This window comes from Cyrtonyx montezumae, unplaced genomic scaffold (assembly GCF_038088225.1).
Source record: "Cyrtonyx montezumae isolate F1298 unplaced genomic scaffold, pur_monq_1.0 scaffold_3, whole genome shotgun sequence".
Classification (NCBI taxonomy): Eukaryota; Metazoa; Chordata; class Aves; order Galliformes; family Odontophoridae; genus Cyrtonyx; species Cyrtonyx montezumae.
This window is the reverse complement of record NW_027072034.1, coordinates 150,783,877-150,803,582: the sequence shown is the minus strand read 5'-3', so window position 1 is coordinate 150,803,582 and position 19,706 is coordinate 150,783,877. Positions and strand designations below refer to the sequence as shown.

Below are 19,706 nucleotides of genomic sequence, written 5' to 3'. Positions count from 1 at the left end.
GGAAAACGGGAAGCCTTACAGTCAACATTTCACCTGCAGAGACAACATTATGAAAATTATTTGTTACTGTGACATCTGAAGCATTTATACAATAAATTAATCAGTAAATTTTTAATTGTGCACGAGTATAAATGTGTCAGCGGCTTAAATTAATTTCATGAATAAAACAATCTATACTTAGCTTTGCTGTAATATTTTTTTATTCAGATCATTAAAAAGCAAATTACCCTATTACACTCATCTATTCAAGAAGAATTTCAGAGATAATTAGTATTATCAGTACAGGATATGAATCACAGGGTTTGGAAGGGACATCATGAAGTCCAGATCCCAGCTGAAGCAGGTACCCTACAATGGGTTGCTCAGGTAGGCAACCAGATGGGTCCTGAATGCTGCCACAGAAGGAGGAGCCTCTACAATCTCTCTGGGCAGCCTGTTCCGGCACTCCATCACCCTTACCATAAAGAATTTCTTCCACATGTTTGTATGGAACTTCCCTTGTTCAAATTCTAAGACATTGCTCCTTGTCCTATCACTACACATCACCAAGAAGAACCAGGACACATCGATTTGCCTCCCACCTCCCTTTAGATATTTATAAACATTTATCAGATCTCCTCTGTCTTCTCCCCAGGCTGAACAGATTCACATTATTCAGTCTATCCTCATGCATCATGTCCTTTATCATCCTTGTGACACCCTACCACACTCCTTCTAGGAGATCTCTGTCTTCTTTGAACTGGGAAGTCCAGAACTGGACACTAATCTAAATGCAGCCTCACCCGGGCAGTGTACAGGGGGAGCATCACCTCCCTCATCCTCCTGGCCACACACTTTTTAATCCTCCCCAGGATACCATTATTGGCCACAAGGGCACTCTACTGGCTCATGTAGAACATGCTGCCCACCAGAACACCCAGGTTCTTCTCAGAGCTCCTTTACAGCAAGTCAGTCCATAACCTGTACAAATGCATGTGGTCATTTATCCCCAGATGCAAGACTCTACTCCTGCTGTTGTCAAATCTCATCAGATTCCTTGCTGTCCAACTCTCCATTATGCCCAGGTCTTGCTGAATGGCAGCACAGCCTTCTGGTGTGTCAGTCACTCTTCCCAGCTTTGCACCATCAGCAAACTTGCTGAGGTTGGGCTCTCCCCTCTTTGTTCAGGTCAATGATGATGATGTTGATGATGATGTTGAACAAGACCAGATCCACCACTGATCCATGGGGAACACTGCTAGTTACAGGCCTCCAATCAGACTCTGTGTCACTAATGAAAACCCTCTGAGCTCTGCCATTCAGCCAGTTCTCAATCCACTTTACCATCAACTCACCCATCCCACACTTTCCAAGTTTCATAACAAGGATGTTGCGGGGACACTGTGTCAAAAACCTCCCTGAAGTCAAGGCACAGAACACCCACTGCCTCTGCCCAAGCAGTCACAGAAGGCTACCAGGTTGATCATGCATGATCTCCCCTTTGTTCATGTTGATTACTCCTGACAAACTTATCTTCCAATTGGTTGGAGAAGATATACAGAACAAGTCATTCCATCACCTTTCCAGGGACAGAGGTTACCAGATATTACCTTCTGAGGTGTTTTCTGTTTAAAAAATTTAATAGATTAACTGAGCAAGTCGGTGTCAGGTTGTAAGATCATAATTATGTATTATGCAATATATATTGGACTCTTTTTTTCCTGTGTTGGATACCCATCTTCTATGTTTTTAGTATTAAACTGTCTCAAACACCTAGAATTCCCATGAAAGTTCTTTTAGTAACACAACCATAAACATTCATAATACGTACAAAAGACCCAAGCAATTCACTACAGTGTACCTGGCATTAACAGTGAGTTCCTGGAAGATGCATTCTCCTGTTTTACCTACTTTATCAGTTGCAAACTAGGAGTAGGTTTGGATTATTTTTTTTAATCCTGTTGTTTATTTTGTTTTTCTCTACTTTTTATTGGGGACATTGTTTTTTGTTTTGTTTTTGTTTTGTTGGGTTTGTGTGTGTGTGTGTGTGTGTGTGCATGCTTGCATATCTGCTTTTACTTAATGCTAAAATGTCTGAAGCTTGATGATAATCCTTCAAAATATGTCACAAAATGACACCTCAATCACTGCCCCATATTGAAAAGAGATTGGCAATTTTTGCATTCCAGCACACAGAGCTCAGCCAAGTTTTCTTACAGGTGCAAAGCTGCACTGATTAAAAAAAAAAGTCCTTTCCTTTGCATCAGTGTGAAAAGCAAAATGAGAACTATTTTATAAAATATTCCTCAGGAGCAAGCAACATTAACGATTTCATGTGACAGATGCATACAGAATGTTGAAGATAGCCACGCTGCCACAACCAGACCCTGTCCAAATTTAGAGTCTTGAATATATATTACTCTACCATCTAGTAAACAATGTTACTTACTGTTTCTGTTACATCAGTATCATACTTTATTTCAGCTTCACCACTGTCAACAAATTTAATGTTGAGGACCTTACTGATTCAGATACTAATGCAAAAATAAATATGAATAATATAAAAGTATGTTAACAGAAAGAGATGGCAGAGATGCTCTAACCTGAAAAGCAGCAGAGTATCAGTTCCTGATTTGAAATAATGGTGGGGATTTTTTGATTGCTTAGTTTTAAATGAAAGTAAGTTAACTATTAAGTCATCTCCATTTGAGTATTCTCCAATGTAGAATGAGGCTTGAATAATTTATGAATGTTTTCATCTCTCTTGACACTTGGTGTCCTCTGTGATACCACAGGAGCTCCCCACTAAGAAAAATCTGAGGATAACAGATCTGATGAAAATCTCATTTAAAGCATAGCATTCTCTTAAAAACATTCACTGATATAATTCAGTGTCCAATACTCTTATTACACCTGCTTGCCAGAAAGGTACATCCTTATTCTTCATTTTGCAAACCAAGGAAGTGTGAAAGCAAAGGATGTCCAATTTATTCAGCACAACTTAGCAAGGAGACGGAAGAACCATGTTTTCCCTGCTGACCATACTAAAATTAGAGAAGTCCTCCCTTTATCTTCAAATCTCAACACTTTGACAACTATTGGTGGTATCCAAAGAAGCTCTTCACCTTCATCTGGCATGAGTTATGATAGCACTCTGGGAATTCAGTGAACTTAGCTCCAGCACATAACTAACCCTGTTACGCTCCTCACGGCACAAACTTAGCTAAGTAAGAAATGCTAAACCATACTTCTCTTTTAATTTGAAGCAGGTTTGGAAACAGAAAATACTCGATGTTTCTTCATGCTTTCTACTTAGCCCTAGTGAGGCCTCATCTGGAATACTGTGTTCAGTTCTGGGCTCTCCAGTATAAGAAAGACAGGGATCTCTTGGAAAGAGTCAAGTGCAGGGCCACAAAGATGGTGAAGGGCCTGGAGGATCTCCTCTATGAAGAAGGGCTAAGTGAACTGGGTCTCTTTAGCCTTGAGAAAAGAAGACTGAGAGGGGACCTGATCCAGGTTTATAAATATCTGAGGTGTGCGGACAAAGCAGTGAGGCCAGACTCTTTTCAGCAATGTGTGGAGGCAGGACAAGGGGAAAAGGACAGAAACTGCAGCACAGGAGGTTCTACACGGATGTGTGCAAGAACTTCTCTACGGTGAGGGTGACGGAGCACTGGCACAGGCTGCACAGGGGGGTTGTGCAGTCTCCTTCTCTGGAGATATTCAAGACCCGCCTGGACGCCTACCTGTAGGGAACCTGCTTTGGCAGGGGATTGGACTCGATCTCTTGAGGTCCCTTCCAACCCCTATGATTCTATGATTCTATGTCCAAATGTCTTCAAAAAACCTTAAGTGCTTAATACATCAACTGCATGTATCATACTTCAAAGAAACTGAGTAGGGGTATCGAAGTTCAAAATGTTCAGTTCAGCAAACTGCTTTCATTTACTTTTCCAAAGAAGCATGTCCATGTTCAAAAACAATTTAAAAAGTATTTTCATGATTTGAAAAAGGTCAGCAAAACCCTTACTTGAAATTACTCTCATGATTTACTCTCCCACACACTGCCTACATAGCAAGCGCTCCAGAACAACAGATTTCACAAGCAAGTGTTCAATGAAACCAAGCACAGGAACCGTTGTTTTTAAGTGCTGATACCTTAATAGTAACATTTCTAATTTGTGAAGGACTCAATAATTGCATACTGAATAAACTACTCGCATACCAAATTAAAAGCAGTCCAAACAACTTCACATTTCACGTATGCATAGAATCCCTCTTTGGAAGAAACCAACTGTCATGTACAACAATTTCTAATTGGGCAAATATATTCCTGGCAACACTAACACAGAAGTAATTGTAGACTAAATCTGGGGCAAAGAACTAGTTGAAGAGTTACATAAAAGCTGAACTGTAGAACAGGGCTGGCCTGGAACCACCAGATCAATCTCAAAAGGAAAAGAACCTACAGATAAATGAAATAGTCTTGTATGTTGCCAAAGAAGAGTTCAAATATAGACAAGAGTAATTAAACTTTCAGTGGATGCTTATCAGCCTCTCAGACTGTAAAGTAGATATGTACCAGATCAACTTTAAAAAAACAAGCAACATTTAAATTTTAATAATAAATCACTGGATAATCTCTTGAAAGCCCTCTTCCCACAACTCTCCAACACAGTTTCCTGTCAGATGTTAGAATTTTATGGTTGGAGGGCAAGGCAAATGGTGCCTGGCCTTCAGCTACCACTAACAATAGACAGCACAAGCAAAGTGCTGTTTCTGCTATGGGACCAGAAAACTCTTACACAGGACTCATAAAACAGCTTGCAAATATAATCTCTTACATTTATCACTTCATGACATTATCAAAAATGAAACTTATTTTAGCTATTAATCAATTTATTAATCATGGTTACTATACTCACAAACACATCCACAGTAGTACAAAAAAATCCACAGTGAAAACTTTACCACACATCCAAGTTGACCACCAAATGTAATATTCTTCAACACCAGCCTCTACACAGGCATGTTTGCCCCTACAATTTTTTCTGTCTGTCTCATCTTGTGCTCTTTTCTCTATTTTTGAAACCATGTGACAGTTACAATTCTTATCTACCACCATCTTGCTTCCCACTAATTCTATGCAGCTACTACTGTTGACATTTTCCGTTCCCTTTTCCCCATCCTAACTGTTGTAGTATAGTCAAGCAAAAGTTTACTCTTACAAGAATACTCATTACACATGAAGCAATATTAGTATTGGGATTTCTGCAACAATCTGAATTTGAATATGTCAGAAAATTTTGAATGATTTGAGAAAGAAGCTGAGGTTTAGTATTGTCTGGAAGAAAACATTTCAGTAACTTCAAAATGCAGTAACAGAGTGTAAATCCCAGATTACATCATTTGTTGAAACCACAAGAGTGACAGGTTCTAAAATTATGACACTGACTCAGATGAAAGAACTGAGATAATTCTCAAAGTTTCAGCAGCCACATGCTGGTTTATTTCTAGAGCAAAAGCACTAAGCAGACCTATAATTCACCATCTCTTTTAAGAACTAATTATAAGCGACTATTTTTTCCCCTAGCCTTCACAGCATAACTCTTACTAGATCTTCAAAATCAATGTTACACAACTAAACACTATTTTTAAAAATTATTATTATAAAATGTTCATAAATAAGCAATTGCAGAGTAGTTCAAGTTAGTGTCCTGAGCGCCTACCCAGGTCTATACCTTTCTTTTAGTTCTGAATGTAGGCTATTACTAATGTAAAGATACGAAGTGGTTATTAAAACCATATGCATTAGTTTAGTACTGAAGTAACAAAAAGTGTGCATGTCTTTATTCAATAAAATTTATGAAACTCTCTAAAGAAAACCATTTGTAGTAAACGTGCACAAGACTTCCATTTTGCAAATTTTAATGTAACGTCCCATTCATGTCTTTATGTTCAGAAGTACAAATTGAGTTTCCCATTATTTCTAATTCTCTAAAAGTGTTTAATATCTTTTAATGACAACGATATTATGAAAACAACCTTTCTCCTTAGAATGTGATGCATGTGGTAAGAAGGGTAATCTAGTAGGCAATTTTTGTTAGGCATATAGCTTTTGATGAGGAAGTATACCTAGCTTTTCAGAACTATTCTATTATCTACATTCCTTAACTGTTTTAAATCACTGGCTGTACAGCTACTGTCATAGAATCATAGGGGTTGGAAGGGACCTGCAGAGATCGAGTCCAACCCCCAGAACTCTAGTAGGAACTCTTCTAAAATTGTCTGCATCACTTTTACTGTAATCATACTGTGGACCACCAAAGAGACCAACAGTATAATCCCAGGCATAATATTTCAAAAAACACTGAGAAATATTCTAAAGGAAATAAAGTACCTTGGAATTGAAGCTACTTTTAAAAGACATTTCTGTTAAGAGCATACAAGAGATCTCTTGTAAGGCAATGATTTTGTTTTCTTTCAAGATGAAGGACAGTGTCATCATACTATATATTCTGAAGCACTTTCTTCAGTTAATACGTATGCAAGGCTTCACACAAATAGTATGAGATGCCCAGCCCACAGGAACCATGATAAACTCAGACTCAAAAAGTTTTTGAAATAAACCTTAATGACATCAGAAATTAGGGGAACGGATGCATGCTTAGATGTGAAAATCACAGCTGTTAAAAAACAGGATGCATGATTACAAAATGTCATAGCACAAATAGGTAAGAAGTTAATGGCTCCAATATTTTCTAACACATGAATGCCAACAGCATCTCACGAAGTTGATTACTTAAATGCAACAAAGGCAAGCCTCTGAATTGTTTTGGGAAACTCAGAAATTCCAAGTTCAGAAATCTTGTCCTGGTGGCCAAGAAGGTCAATGGGATCCTGGGGTGCATTAAAAAGGGAGGTGAACCTCCATCTGAACTCCGCCCTGGAGACCTCACCAGGAGTATTGCATCCAGTTCTGGGCTCCCCGGTACAAAAAAGTCAGGGATCCCCTTGAGAGAGTCGAGCAGAGGGCTACAAAGATGATAAAGGGTGTGAAACATCTTTCCTAGGAAGAAAGGTTGAGATTTGGGTCTGTTCAGCCTTGAAAAAAGAAGACTCAGAAGGGAACTGATCCACATATATAAGTCTCTCAGGAGTGGGAGGCAAAAGGACAAGGCTGGACTCTTCTCTGCAGTGTGTGGTGATAGGACAAGAGGAAATGGCCACAAACTGATGCATAGGAAGTTCTGCACAAATGTGCATGGGAACTTCTTCCCAGTGCAGTGACGGAGCACTGGCACAGCTGCACAGAGAGGTGGTGGAGTCTCCTTCTCTGGAGATATTCCAGACTCGCTTGGACGCCTACCTGTGCAACCTGGGCTAGGGAGCTGCTCTGGCAGGGGGGTTGGACTCAGTGATCTCTAGAGGTCCCTTCCAACCCCTACAGTTCTGTAATTCTGTGAAGTAAAAATAGCTACCCTCTTCTAAGACAACTATTCTTGTAGAATAATCAGAAACAGTAATCGATGTATAGTTCGAAGTCATGCCACGAAAGGATATGATTAAAGACCTTCTAGAGCATGAGTTTGAGAGGACGTTATATAAAAAACATACACAAACACTAAACACTCCTTTGGTCTTAGAATGTTCACCAAGACAGCTACATTCAGTATCTGCCAACAGTGTATGGCATACATTATACATACGATTAAGCACCTAGAACTTCAAATTGTTCTTTTTCTCTTGACAGTGTGGCAGCCTTCATGGCCTTTTACTGTTCTCTGTATTATAAATATGGTATTATATTTATTATAAAGACGGTAGGTTCAGCAACTGAGATAGTAGAGTGAGAAGCAGACAATCAGAAATCATAATCAAACTTTACAACTGCAGTAGAGGCATACATAATGTACATAATTCTGGTAAAGACATACAACAAAAACTCAAAATTCACAGCATATCTTCATGTCATGCTCCTTGCAGTTCAGAACAGAGTACTATTATAACATCTACAGTAGTTACATGTAACTATACAAAGAGTTGGGAAAAATCAGAAAGCAAGGTGGATGCATTCCTACCCAAGCAGAAGAAAGTCTTGTGTAAATCTTAACTGGCTTTTTATTTTTTTAAAGCTCTTAAAAATTTGATTTTTTTAATAGACTTTGAAATAAATAACCAGTCTCAAACACTGAAAACCTGGAGTTTTTTCAGAATGTCAATTCCATTTGAACACGTAGTCACACCCAACATGTCCAGAAGTGAGAAGGAATAATACTTAAAAAAACAGCAGATTGATAGCCTCAAACAAGTACGTTGTCATGGTTTGATCTGACACCAAAAGTCAATATGTTCCAGAACAACAGGCAGAAAATAATCTAAATAGCCTCTCATCTAGGAATTAGATGACAACCTTTGCTGGCAAACACTGAGGCACTAAAGCATATTAGAAGGAATCCCTGTCAAGGTCGTTAAGAGCTTTAGAAGGCATATAATGGTTCACCGGATTTGTTAAGGATTAGTAACTGAAGCAGCACATAGCTGATAAATCCATTTTCAAAATGCTTTAAGAAATGTTTAAAGCATCAAGAATACAGGCAACACTTAAATGAGACTAGACAGCTTACTTTCAGACCATTCCTGTACCATCATAGTAGTTTCAGAAATCAAGAATTCAAAATGACATTTAATTGAACAGAACCTATAAGTAATGAATTGTCTTGTTCACTCTCAGTTCTGTTACTGAAAGCCATTTGCCTTCAATCACAGCAAATTTTACAACTACACTGTAATCCTCCACTAACATTGTACTCATATCATAATACTGGTAACTGAGACTAACGTCTCAATTCTCCTGAGCACTCTACTGTTTTAACACTGAGCTGGTAGTTATATTTTTCCCCCTATCATATAGCATTCTTCACAAAGCACGAGGCAGAAAAGGACTTTTCCTACTTGAGTCTATAACCCATATGTTAAGAGAGCATTCAGAAGAACAAGGAAACGGGTCTGACTCTCCTTGTACTTGGAATAAAGCCAAAGCTCATACTTCCATTTTCCAATCAAGTGTTCTTATCAGTACACTTCTTGAGAGTATTTCCTATTATAGCAATATTTTCAAATAATACCAGGTTTTGAATATGTTTAATAATAAATCTACCAATTGGACTTTGTGGGCAAACACCATTTCAGATTATTGCTATTCCAACACCATAGTAACTTGTAACATAGAAATGCCAAAACAGAAAGAATCCCATTCAGCACGCATTTACTTCCCATCTACCGCTGCACAGTTCTAATACCCCATCTGAATCAGGCAGCTATCTCTGCTGCTCACAATGCAGTTATTTTAGGTGCCTACCAGACCATTAAAAAATATCAGTTAAATTGACCACTCCAGCAGCAAAATTAAGTCAAAACTGGAGAGCTACTCTGATTGTTAAATCAGGCCAAAACTGACTTAAACATTCTGATACCAGGGAGAGGGCAAAATCATTGAGCCAGATGTACCAACAGCTCTCTCAGCAACACCAATTTCCACACCAGCATTACTATTTATGTCACCACATTATTACACAACACAGACAACTTATTTCTAGTACTCCACCATGGATTTACAAAGCAGGCAAGAATCTATTCAGTTTTCTTGGACATCATAACACATAGCAACTCATGTTATGTGTCAAACACATTACATCAGCTTCAATCATGTAAGATAGACAGATAGACATATGAGAGAAATTATTTTAAAAACTTTGTAAAAGAACAAGCGATACAGGTTGCCTTTTGACTCCAAGCTGTGCCTCCAACCACTATTTGCCTTTCAAAACGCAGGCCATATAAAGTCCATACAACCACAGAACTGTTTGGATTGGAAGTGACCTTAAAGATCACCTAGTTTGCCACTCACTAGATCAAGCAGCCCAGAGTCCCATCCAACCCGCCCTTGAATGTCTCCAGGGATGGGGCATATACAACTTCTCTGCACAGGCTGTTCCAGAGCCCCACCATCCACCCCCCCACTCCCCCCACGTAAAAAATTTCCACCTCACACCTAATCCAGATTTTCCCCTTTAGTTTAAAAACAATTCCTCCTCATTCTATCACTGTCTGCAAATGTAAAAAGTCAGGTCCCACTTTTGTTTATAAACTCCCTTTCAGTACTGGAAAGCCACAGTAAAAATCTTGCACCAGAAGCCTTCTCTTTTCCAGACTGAACAAGCTCAGCTCTCTCAACATTTCTCCAAGGAAGAGGTCCATAAACCCTCTGTTGCAAGGTGGGCTGAGATTTTCATGTTGATGCTTCCTTCCTCATGTTGCAGCAGGAATTTACATTACAGTATACTGATTTCTTCTTTAAAAGCAATCAGTTCAGAGCAATGATTGTAGAAACTTCCTATCCAATCTGGTTGCCTAGATACAGTTACATTTCACTAAAGATGCAATCAGGTACCTTTCTAAGTATATTACACATTTCAAATGCAATAATGCATTTCAAAAAGCATGTATGAAAAAGTAACGATGTGCAGTTTATTTCATAAAGTGAAGTACTATATACTCAAACGTTGATTCCTTTAAATAAAAGAAATGTATGAAAAGAATTGTCTAATTTCAGTATCAGTTTATGTAGGTATATGTAATACTGCAGTTTACATGCATCTCTCAACATAAATACATAGCTTATAGGAATAGACAGATGTATATATCAACATCTCTACTTATTTATCCAGTTAACACTTAAACAGAAAAGAAATTGTGTTATCTTAAGGTTTAACTAACCCTTCATTACTAACACCAGGAAAGGAAAGCAACTCATGTACTTTAATAAATGTTTACATTAAACCTATGTTAACATAAGTCACTTTAAAGAAACAGTTTTGATCCACTGCGAGGCAAGGTATTTCCAACAACTGAGATTCTGAAAGATGACAATAAGATAAATTGTTTAAAGATTACATAGGAATGTCCTTTCAAAAGAAAGGCCCAGCCATAACTGAACTGTCATTTTATTTTATTTACCTTCCCCCCCACTCCAAAAAATAAAAATCTAGATGAACTGACAGATTAAAAATTAACCTCAATTTCTGACACTTTCAGATCACAGACTAGTGAGGCTGGCAGGGACTTCTAGAGGCCATGCACTCCAACTCCTGCTCAGGCAGGGATACCCAGGACTACATGCAGGCAGCTCATGAAACTCTCCAGGGAAGAGATGCCTCGCTGGGCAACTTGCTGCAGTGCTCAAGAGGTTGAGAAATCTGGGAGCATTCAGTGTGGATTAAGCTCAGGGAATCACATCAACATCTCTCAAGACCTGAAGGCAAGGGACAAAAGGGATGGAGCCAGGCATTTTTTCAGCAGTGTCCCATGGCTGGACAAGAAGCAATGGGCACAAACTGGAATACAAGAGATTCTACTTAAATATCACAAAACATTTCTTTACTGCGTGGGTAGCCGAGTACCGGCACAGGATGCCAAGACAGAATATGGAGTTTCCTCCCTGGAGACTTTCAAAAGCCAAATAGACGTAGTTCTAGACACACTGATCAGGCTGCCCCTGGTTTGGACCAAATGGACCCAGAGTATCTGCCAACCTCAACCATTCTGTGATATTATGAGCCTTTTATAGCAAAAGCATCTATTCCTAGACACAAAGTTGTCTCAGTAAAAAGTATACGCTATTTTGTCTTATTCTTCTAAAGTATTTCAGTATCTTACTATCCTTCAACTCAGAAACATCACTAAGTTAAGACACTTCAAAAACTGCAGTTGTCCAAACAGCAAACTCAAAAAGTCTTGGTCTCACAAGTTTAAAAGTCCCAGATTTTCCAACTGCTCATAAAATATCTTACCAGTTTAAAGTATTTCTTTCCGGATACAGACTCTCTCAGGTGAAGCCAGACAATTTCCATTTACAGAATAACAAAACAGTAATTTAAACAAAGCCTGAGACAACATTAGGACACTGAACAAACAAGGGCAATAAATAGAACAGCTGAGCTCAGTAAAGCTGGTCAATGACTAAGAGTCAAGCTCAGAATAGCAAGATTTCCATCAATACAGGCTTTCCCATATACATTTTTGAAAAAGCCTTCTAATAGCTAATTATCAAGTCCGTTCAGATCTTTATTGCAACGTTTCCATGGCAAAAAAATCTTCACACTTAACAGAACATCTCTGATCTCTCTTCTCTACTTTCAGTTTTCTACCTTGACATTTGCCAGACAGCATATTACAGGAAACACTGTAGATATCTCTCAAACTCAGCTGAAAAACTCACTTCAGAATTTCACGACTTCTGAAGCACACTGATGGCGTGGTTTCAAAACATTTAGCCAGATTTTAGGATGGGCCAACTACTCAATTCCTCCTTCTGAGAATACCAAGGCAATTAGAGGGTAAAACACAGCAGCAACAGAACAAGCTGCTTCAGAAATAATTAGATATAAATCAGCATGGCCTAACTTTATAACACAAAGCTTCAAGTTGTGCCAACACAACTAGGCAAAGAGATGCACTGCAAACTGTAGTCTACAGTTAATTAAGAATAACTCTTCACAGAAGTGGGGTTAGCTTTGGTACATGATCATTTCAGTAATAATTCACAAGACTTAAGTAAGCTATCATATTACCATAATGATGGTACAGTAAACTGTGCTGCCAGAAAAAAAATAAATAGAAACCAAATAAGTTGGTGTATTACAAAATATATGTATTGTCTTGAGGCAGTGTCGACACTGGAAATGAACTGCTTACCAAAAAGTATTTTATTGGAGTATTTTTGGTCTGTGCCAAAGTGGGGGGGAAAACATTTCATGGCATTAAAAGATAACTTGAAGAAAAACTATCTTTTAAAGATAAGCATTTGAAACCTTTATTGCTTAACTCTTAAAATCTAAAAACTTCTTTAATGTCTAATACAAAAGCAAAGAAAGATATATATCCATAACTACACAAGACAAAGAGGCAAGCACAAAAGCCCAAACTGCAATTACACACAACTGAGTGGCTCAGTTTTCTCTACATGCACGATTCTCCTTAAAAAAAAAAAAAAAAAAAAAAAAAAAAGAGAGATAAATGGTTTGGGAAATCTAGCAATTTTGACTTTGTCCTTAGAAATTATTGTTATATTTAGTACTAAGGTTTGAGGATTGCATAAACTTAATTACAAGTCACATACAGAAGCTCATACAAATAACATCCTGATGGCAGCATCCAGCTGTATCATGTAAAAATACAAGACAGTTTCTGTTACAGAACTGCTAAGTAGTACCTAAATTTAAACAGATCATGCAGCAGAATGTCTGGGGGAAAAGTTGACAAGAAAAAAAAAATGAGTAGTGGGCACACCCTGTCAGATTAAATTCACCTGGAAAAGTTACAGAGATGACTGTCCTAGAGAAACATACGAACAACAAAGCATCAGGCATCGTCAACACACTTTCAAGACAGGAAAGTCCATCCAGTTTAACTAATCTGATGTCCATCTACAGTAAAGTTATCCACTTAGAGGATGAAGGGAAAGCAGTGAATGCAACTTTTCTGGATTTCAACAAGGCCTTCAATGCCACTCTTTTCAGTGCCCTTCTGGGCACACTGTGCTACTGTGAACAGGTGCACACTGTGCCAGGTGATGAACTGACTGAATGGCAGAGCTCAAAGGGTTGTAATGAATGGGGCTACACGTGGCTGGCAGTCAGTTACTAGTGGTGCTCCCCAAGGCTCGATCCTAGAATCATCCCTATTCATTTTTCATCAATGAACTGGATGCAGGAGTTGAATGTGTTCTTCACAAATTCACTGATATATGATACTGGGAAGAGCCTACACAGACTGGAGTATTGGGCAATCAGCAATGGCATAAAGTTCACTAAAGACAAATGGTGAGTGTTGCACCTGGGACAGAGCAACATCAGATAGAGGCACAGACTGGGAGATGAATGACTGAGTAACTCAGGAAAAAGGCATCTTGGGAATGCTGGTGACAGCAGCTCAGCATGAGCCACCAGCATGCCCCGTAGTCAAAATGGTAACCCACATTTTGGAATGCCAGTCAACGAGGTAACTCTCCCACTACATTCAACACTGCTGTGGATTCACCTCAAATAATGCATGCCTATACAGGCTCCATAATATGAAAACGATGTTAAGGTCCTCAAAGGTCTCTAGAGCAGAGGGGCAACAAAGCCAGTTAAATTGGAGTTCCTGTAGGTCCCTTCCAAATGAAATATTTTACTCTAAACGAAAGGTAGCATTAAACACTTATCTTTGTTATGGGATAGCCAAGAGTTAAATAAGATATGAACTTAAATTTCTACAGATGTCATCGAAGGTCAGTCAGGAAATGTTTCCAGGAATGTTTTGGACCACAAGAACAGATTGGCACAAATTTACAAAGACAATGTCAAAATCTCTGAAAGGTGCAATGTATGTTTGTGAGAAAAATGCTTCTCTTGAGAACTCCAGTAATTAAGACTTCTATCTTATATGAGTATGAAGAAAGAAAACACTGAGTGAAAGGCAAAGAATTAATGGTACATAATGTACATATATATTTTTTCAGTCCATTGCACAGTCAGGTCTGGAAGAAAGCACATATTGCCAAGGACTGCAAAGACTATGCTGAGGGAAAGATGAGTATGCAATGGGAGAGAACTGACTGAGCAGAAATATGAAGGTCTGGAACAAAGAAAAGCAGCTAGAATAAAATACTTGAGACGTGAAAATTTAGAAATGAATATAATTTTAGTTAGTGCCTTAATCAGCAGGAAAAACTGTAACAAAAAATAAAATAAAATAAAATAAAATAAATTAAGAGGAGTACTCAGCCTCAAACTGAAAAATAGGTTCTTCAGGAACTCGCCAAAAGTATTTGTGCACAAACCCTAACAACCTGCTCAGGAATGGATAAGTAGATCTGTTGGTCACGGCTACAAAGTATCTGCTGAACTTAAATCCAGAAGCCTGACTTTCCAGAAAGAAAACAATTTTGTTCAGTGGTCAAATGTATCAACAGTGGCCTCATAGATCCCAGAATCCACTCCTAAAGAGGAGGCATATTGCCTCCTTCAGTGGTACTGAGAACACGTCAGCACTTCATCTACTGTATTAGGTGAAAAATGTGATGATACACAAGACAAATGTGTTAATCCTGTAAACTCATGCTGCCAGTTTAAATGTATTCATAAAACTCAATGAGTTAACCTCATACCAGAAGGCTTTTTACTAAATGAGGTACTGTCTGTTCTCCTGCTGTTGGCATGAATTCAGTCTTATGTGCTTTGGCTAATTCAACTGAAATGTACTTGCAAATCCACACCTGATCTGGATCACATGTATATTAATGCAGCACAAAGACAAGTCACAAAGATCCACCACCTCCTGAAATGAGTAGAATTACACTCATTCTGCAAGCACTGCAGTATTTTCTTCACATCTCCCCCCTGCTCTGAACACCAAAAGTTGGGAAAAAAAAAAAAATGAAGTAAAACCCAGAAAGCCACCACCATGGAAGAGAAGAATTTGGTTCTACTGCTTCCCTTTCTTGGAAGGCAGTCAAACTACAAAGACACACATTGTTTTTCAGAAATATAGTTCACACTAGAGATATATGAGCATATCTTTGAGAAGAAAAAAAAAAAAACAATGATAAAACAAAACATTACCTCAAACCATTATGAAACAAGTTTAGGAACCATGCAAACATTGAGAGCTTAAGTAAAAGTACTTGGAATGTTTAATTTTTAGTGTTGTACAACAGGCTCAAAAAAAAAAAAAAAAAAACCCTTCATCACAAACAGGAGACATAAGGATAAAAGCCATTTAAATGAAAGAAGCTTATTTAATGGTTTAGGATTGAAAAATAAAATATCACCAAGCTCCATATATGAACATCTTCCAGCTGGCCTATAAGCTGAAATTGAGCATGTTGTTTATTTCTAATAATAAAGATGGCTTTCAAATTTTCCAGAAAAGGTTCCCCTGCTGTTAGCATATAACACTAAACTGCACGGAATTACAAGATTAAAATATTTTACACAGATATTGGTCCAAATCCAATACTTTTATTCCAAGAACAGATGCATGATCTACAGTGAAATCTGCACAAAATGAAGTAGTGATTTATAGATAGCAGTATATTGGCTTGAACTGTCTAACTTTTAAAAAACAGTATATTAACAGCTTGAATTTGACTGCTTCTTCCTAGAAGCAGAAGAGCAAAATGTAACTCTAACACAGATCAGTGATATTGTTCATAAAGTCGAGGTTTACACACAGCAGTATCACATCTCTCTCAAATCAATGACATTTCCTGGTCTAGAGAAACCTTTAGGAAAGCTTTTTAATTTAATTTCACTGTAGAGCCAGAAATAGCCTAATTTTATAAGCATATCCTCCAGTTGAATACACTAACTCTAGTTTCACTAGGATTCTCTAATCACCATACAGAAATAGTTTTTACAGATGCTGGAGTACAACTTGGGTAGTAAGCATACTGCTACACACTTTTTCTAGATAAGGTATTTCAAGATGCCTCTCACATAACATATCTTCCTGTCAGCAGACCACAACTTGTTCTTTTGCTTTTATTTCAGTATTTTTTTAGTAGAACAAGTCCATAAATAGATGCAGGAATACAACTGAGTTGATGATAAACTACAACATATGGGCAGAAAAAGCAATTGGGAAAATGAGTGGTGAGAAGAAAATGACTCTAGTGGAAGGAACTTAAAATAGTTTTGCCATCAGATAAAGCATTCACGTAACATTTAGGACACCTAACACAGGAAATTGAACAGAAAAGCTTCCATTAGGTTCTGAAATACATAAATGTATTCATAGACATATACACAAAACCTTACTCTGAGTTCAGTGAGCATCCATGTAATTTTTATTTAAATGATTCAAACACTGGCCCTAAAATAAGTTAATCTGTTCGTTTTCACTTTTTCATAGTTGAAGGGGAAATGCTACCCTGAGTCTTAACATGAGGAAATGCACGTATTTGAGCATTTGCTTCATATCCTAAGATTTCGGGAGACTGCAGCAGAAAACAACTTCCTCAAATGGTTTTCTGCATCAGAAAATCTACTAACATATACATCTATACACAAGAATATTAAGCTGCTGAAAGCAGCTCATTCTCAAGTTTAATGTAACTTTTTACAGACAACTTTATCCATACCCACAGAGTACCAGAACAACTAGCTAACTACACTCATTTAAAGTTCAGTACAGAACAGAAAAACTCTGAGAAATGATTTCAAATTCCTAGTCAGAGCATATACAAAGCACTACTCCCCGTCTTTCAAAGAAGAGGACATTTTCTGCAGTGCATTACTATTGATCAGAGGATAACCTTTCCATGCAACAGTCTATAGGGTTACAAGGTTGTTTAGGACTAAGCACAGTGCCAACCAACAGTCTAACACTTTCTGGAACAGACACTCAAGAGAAAAGTTTTCTTTACCCCATATGCAGAATATTAAATCTATACATACATTTTCAGAAATTAGTTTTATTCATACTAGACTTTTTGTTTCTTTATATACACACAAAAGAAGTGCTTCAGTTTCCTGTACCTGTCTGGAGCTACTTTACAAGTTTGCAGTAGGAAGAAGCTACTACTACAGTGAAGTTTGTACTAAATAGAATGCTGCAGAAAACACCCTAGGAAAACCAATTTATGGAGGAGAAAAATTGGGTAATATTTTAAAAACAGAAACCCTGCTTGGAATTGTATCTTAAGAGAGGGCAGCACAAGGAAAATTCAAACTCCATTGTTGTTGTTGGTGTTTTTTTTTTGTTTGTTTGTTTGTTTTGTTTGTTTTTAAATATGGGTCAGAAGGATCCAGTGCAGCTGAGCTATAAAACCTAATAGAAAACTCCCCATAACATCAATACGACACGTATCTTGCAGGATTCAGCTGCCCACAAGACATACATGCTCGCTTGTTTTCTATCTGCACAAAGGCGCTTTTAATTGAATATTGCTTCCTCTTTTATAGTCACTTTTAGCAGTGAAATTACTTCATGTGCCTTAATACACTATCAAATCACTTGAAATACACACACTTGTTAATAAAACTCGGTAAGACCCGATAGCACAGAACCACAGAAAGGCTTGGGTTGGAGGGGACCTCAAAGGCCCTTCAGTGCCAATCGCCTGCCGTGTGCAGGGCTGATGCTCACCAGATCGGGACCCAGGGCCCCGTCCAATCCGACCCTGAGCACCTCCAGGGGTTGGGCTGTGGATGATCCGAGCTCTGCGCAGCTCCTCATCCCCTTTATTCCAGCGATTGGCTGTATTACACATTTTATAACCCCATCAGGGTTTGACCTTACGCTGCAAAAGTTCAGCAACTTCCGAAAGAAGACAACGCAAGAAATCAGACAGCATTTCTGATGCTTCCTCCGCTTCTTACAACGACAGCTTCGAAAGGGACGTTCCACACGAAACAAACACCCCCCACACTGAACCTCCGTTCCTCGGAACCGAGGCACCCAGAACCCACATCACAAGTTCAGCATCTCACCCCCATCACGTGGGTCCCCTCTAAACAAAGCACCCACCGCTCGGAACCGCTTCCCGGCCCGGCCTGCAGCGCCCACCTGCGCTCCCCCCCGACACGCCACGAGCGGCCGCTCCCGCCCCTCCGCCTCCGGCCCCGTGGGAGCGATGCGGGGGAAGCACCGCGAGCCCCCGCCCTCGGCTCGGTGCTCACGGAGCTCGGCCCGGCCGGGGCCGCCCTTACCGAGGAGCAGCAGCTTGACCTCCCTTGCCGCCTTCTCGCCGTCCTCCCGCAGGTTCCTGTCGATCATCTTGCTCCTCTCCACCGCCGCCTTGTCCTCGGCACTCAGCGTGCAGCCCATTTCTGCGTAGCTCGCCGCGGGGAGAAGCGGAGGGGACCGGGTTTACGATGGGCGGGGGACGCTTCCCTAGATCCGTCCCCGGGGACGCGATGCCGCGCTCCCCTTCCTCGACGCTGCCACCGCCGCCCCCGCCCCTCCGGAGCTCTCGGCGGCGCGCACAGCTCGCAGCGCGGCAGGAGGGAGAGGAAGGGGGCTCGCGCGTGCACGCGGGGAAGGGCGGGGCGGGCGCGAGTGCGCATGCGTCGTAGCATCGGAGAGGACGCGGTGCCGAGCGTTCCGCCCTGCGTGTGCGTGACGTCAGCGCCCAGCTCCGCGCACCTGGCGGCGGGCGGGGGCAGCGCCTGTGGGCGTCCGCTGTGTGTCGCCTCGGGGCGACCCCTGCAGCTCGTGCTTGCTGCTCCTCCTTGCTGCCCCGCGGCAAAACGTTGCTGTGTAAACGCAGGAACGGTCCCGCGTGGGACGGAGCTTTGTGAACTGTAGGAAAAGTTCCAGTCAAAGCGTCGCATGCCTGAGTCTGCGAGGCAGGCGTGTTACATTCAGGCTTGCCTTCCCCACTGAGCCTTTGGGGTTATTTTGTCTTCCCACCCGCCTGGTCGCCTACCTGTGTGACCTGGTGTAGGGAGCTGCTTTGGCAGAGGGTGGGTGATCTCTGGAGGTCCCTTCCAACCCCTACAATTCTGTGATTCTGATCTGATGGGTGGCAGCTCTTTCCAAACAGGGTCGTAATGAGATGATCATTAAGGTCCTTTAACTGAAGCCATTCTGTGATTTTATAATTTCTTCTCTATGTAGATGTTTGAATGCTGGCGCTGAATAAACAATAATGACAAAATGAAATAAAATTAAACCACGAA

At 39.9% G+C, this 19,706-nt stretch overlaps 1 protein-coding gene across 2 annotated transcripts in view; it reads right to left on the bottom strand.

Annotated features, from left to right (window-relative positions):
- GNAI1 (G protein subunit alpha i1) overlaps nt 1-19,012 on the bottom strand; it is a 33,518-nt gene extending 14,506 nt beyond the window's left edge. For both annotated transcript variants that reach the window (XM_065743663.1, XM_065743664.1), the window contains exon 1: nt 18,735-19,012. In XM_065743663.1, coding sequence (XP_065599735.1) covers nt 18,735-18,852 — 118 coding nt within the window. In that variant the 5' untranslated portion in view covers nt 18,853-19,012. The remainder of the gene's footprint in view (nt 1-18,734) is intronic.
- Nucleotides 19,013-19,706: the final 694 nt, after the last annotated feature.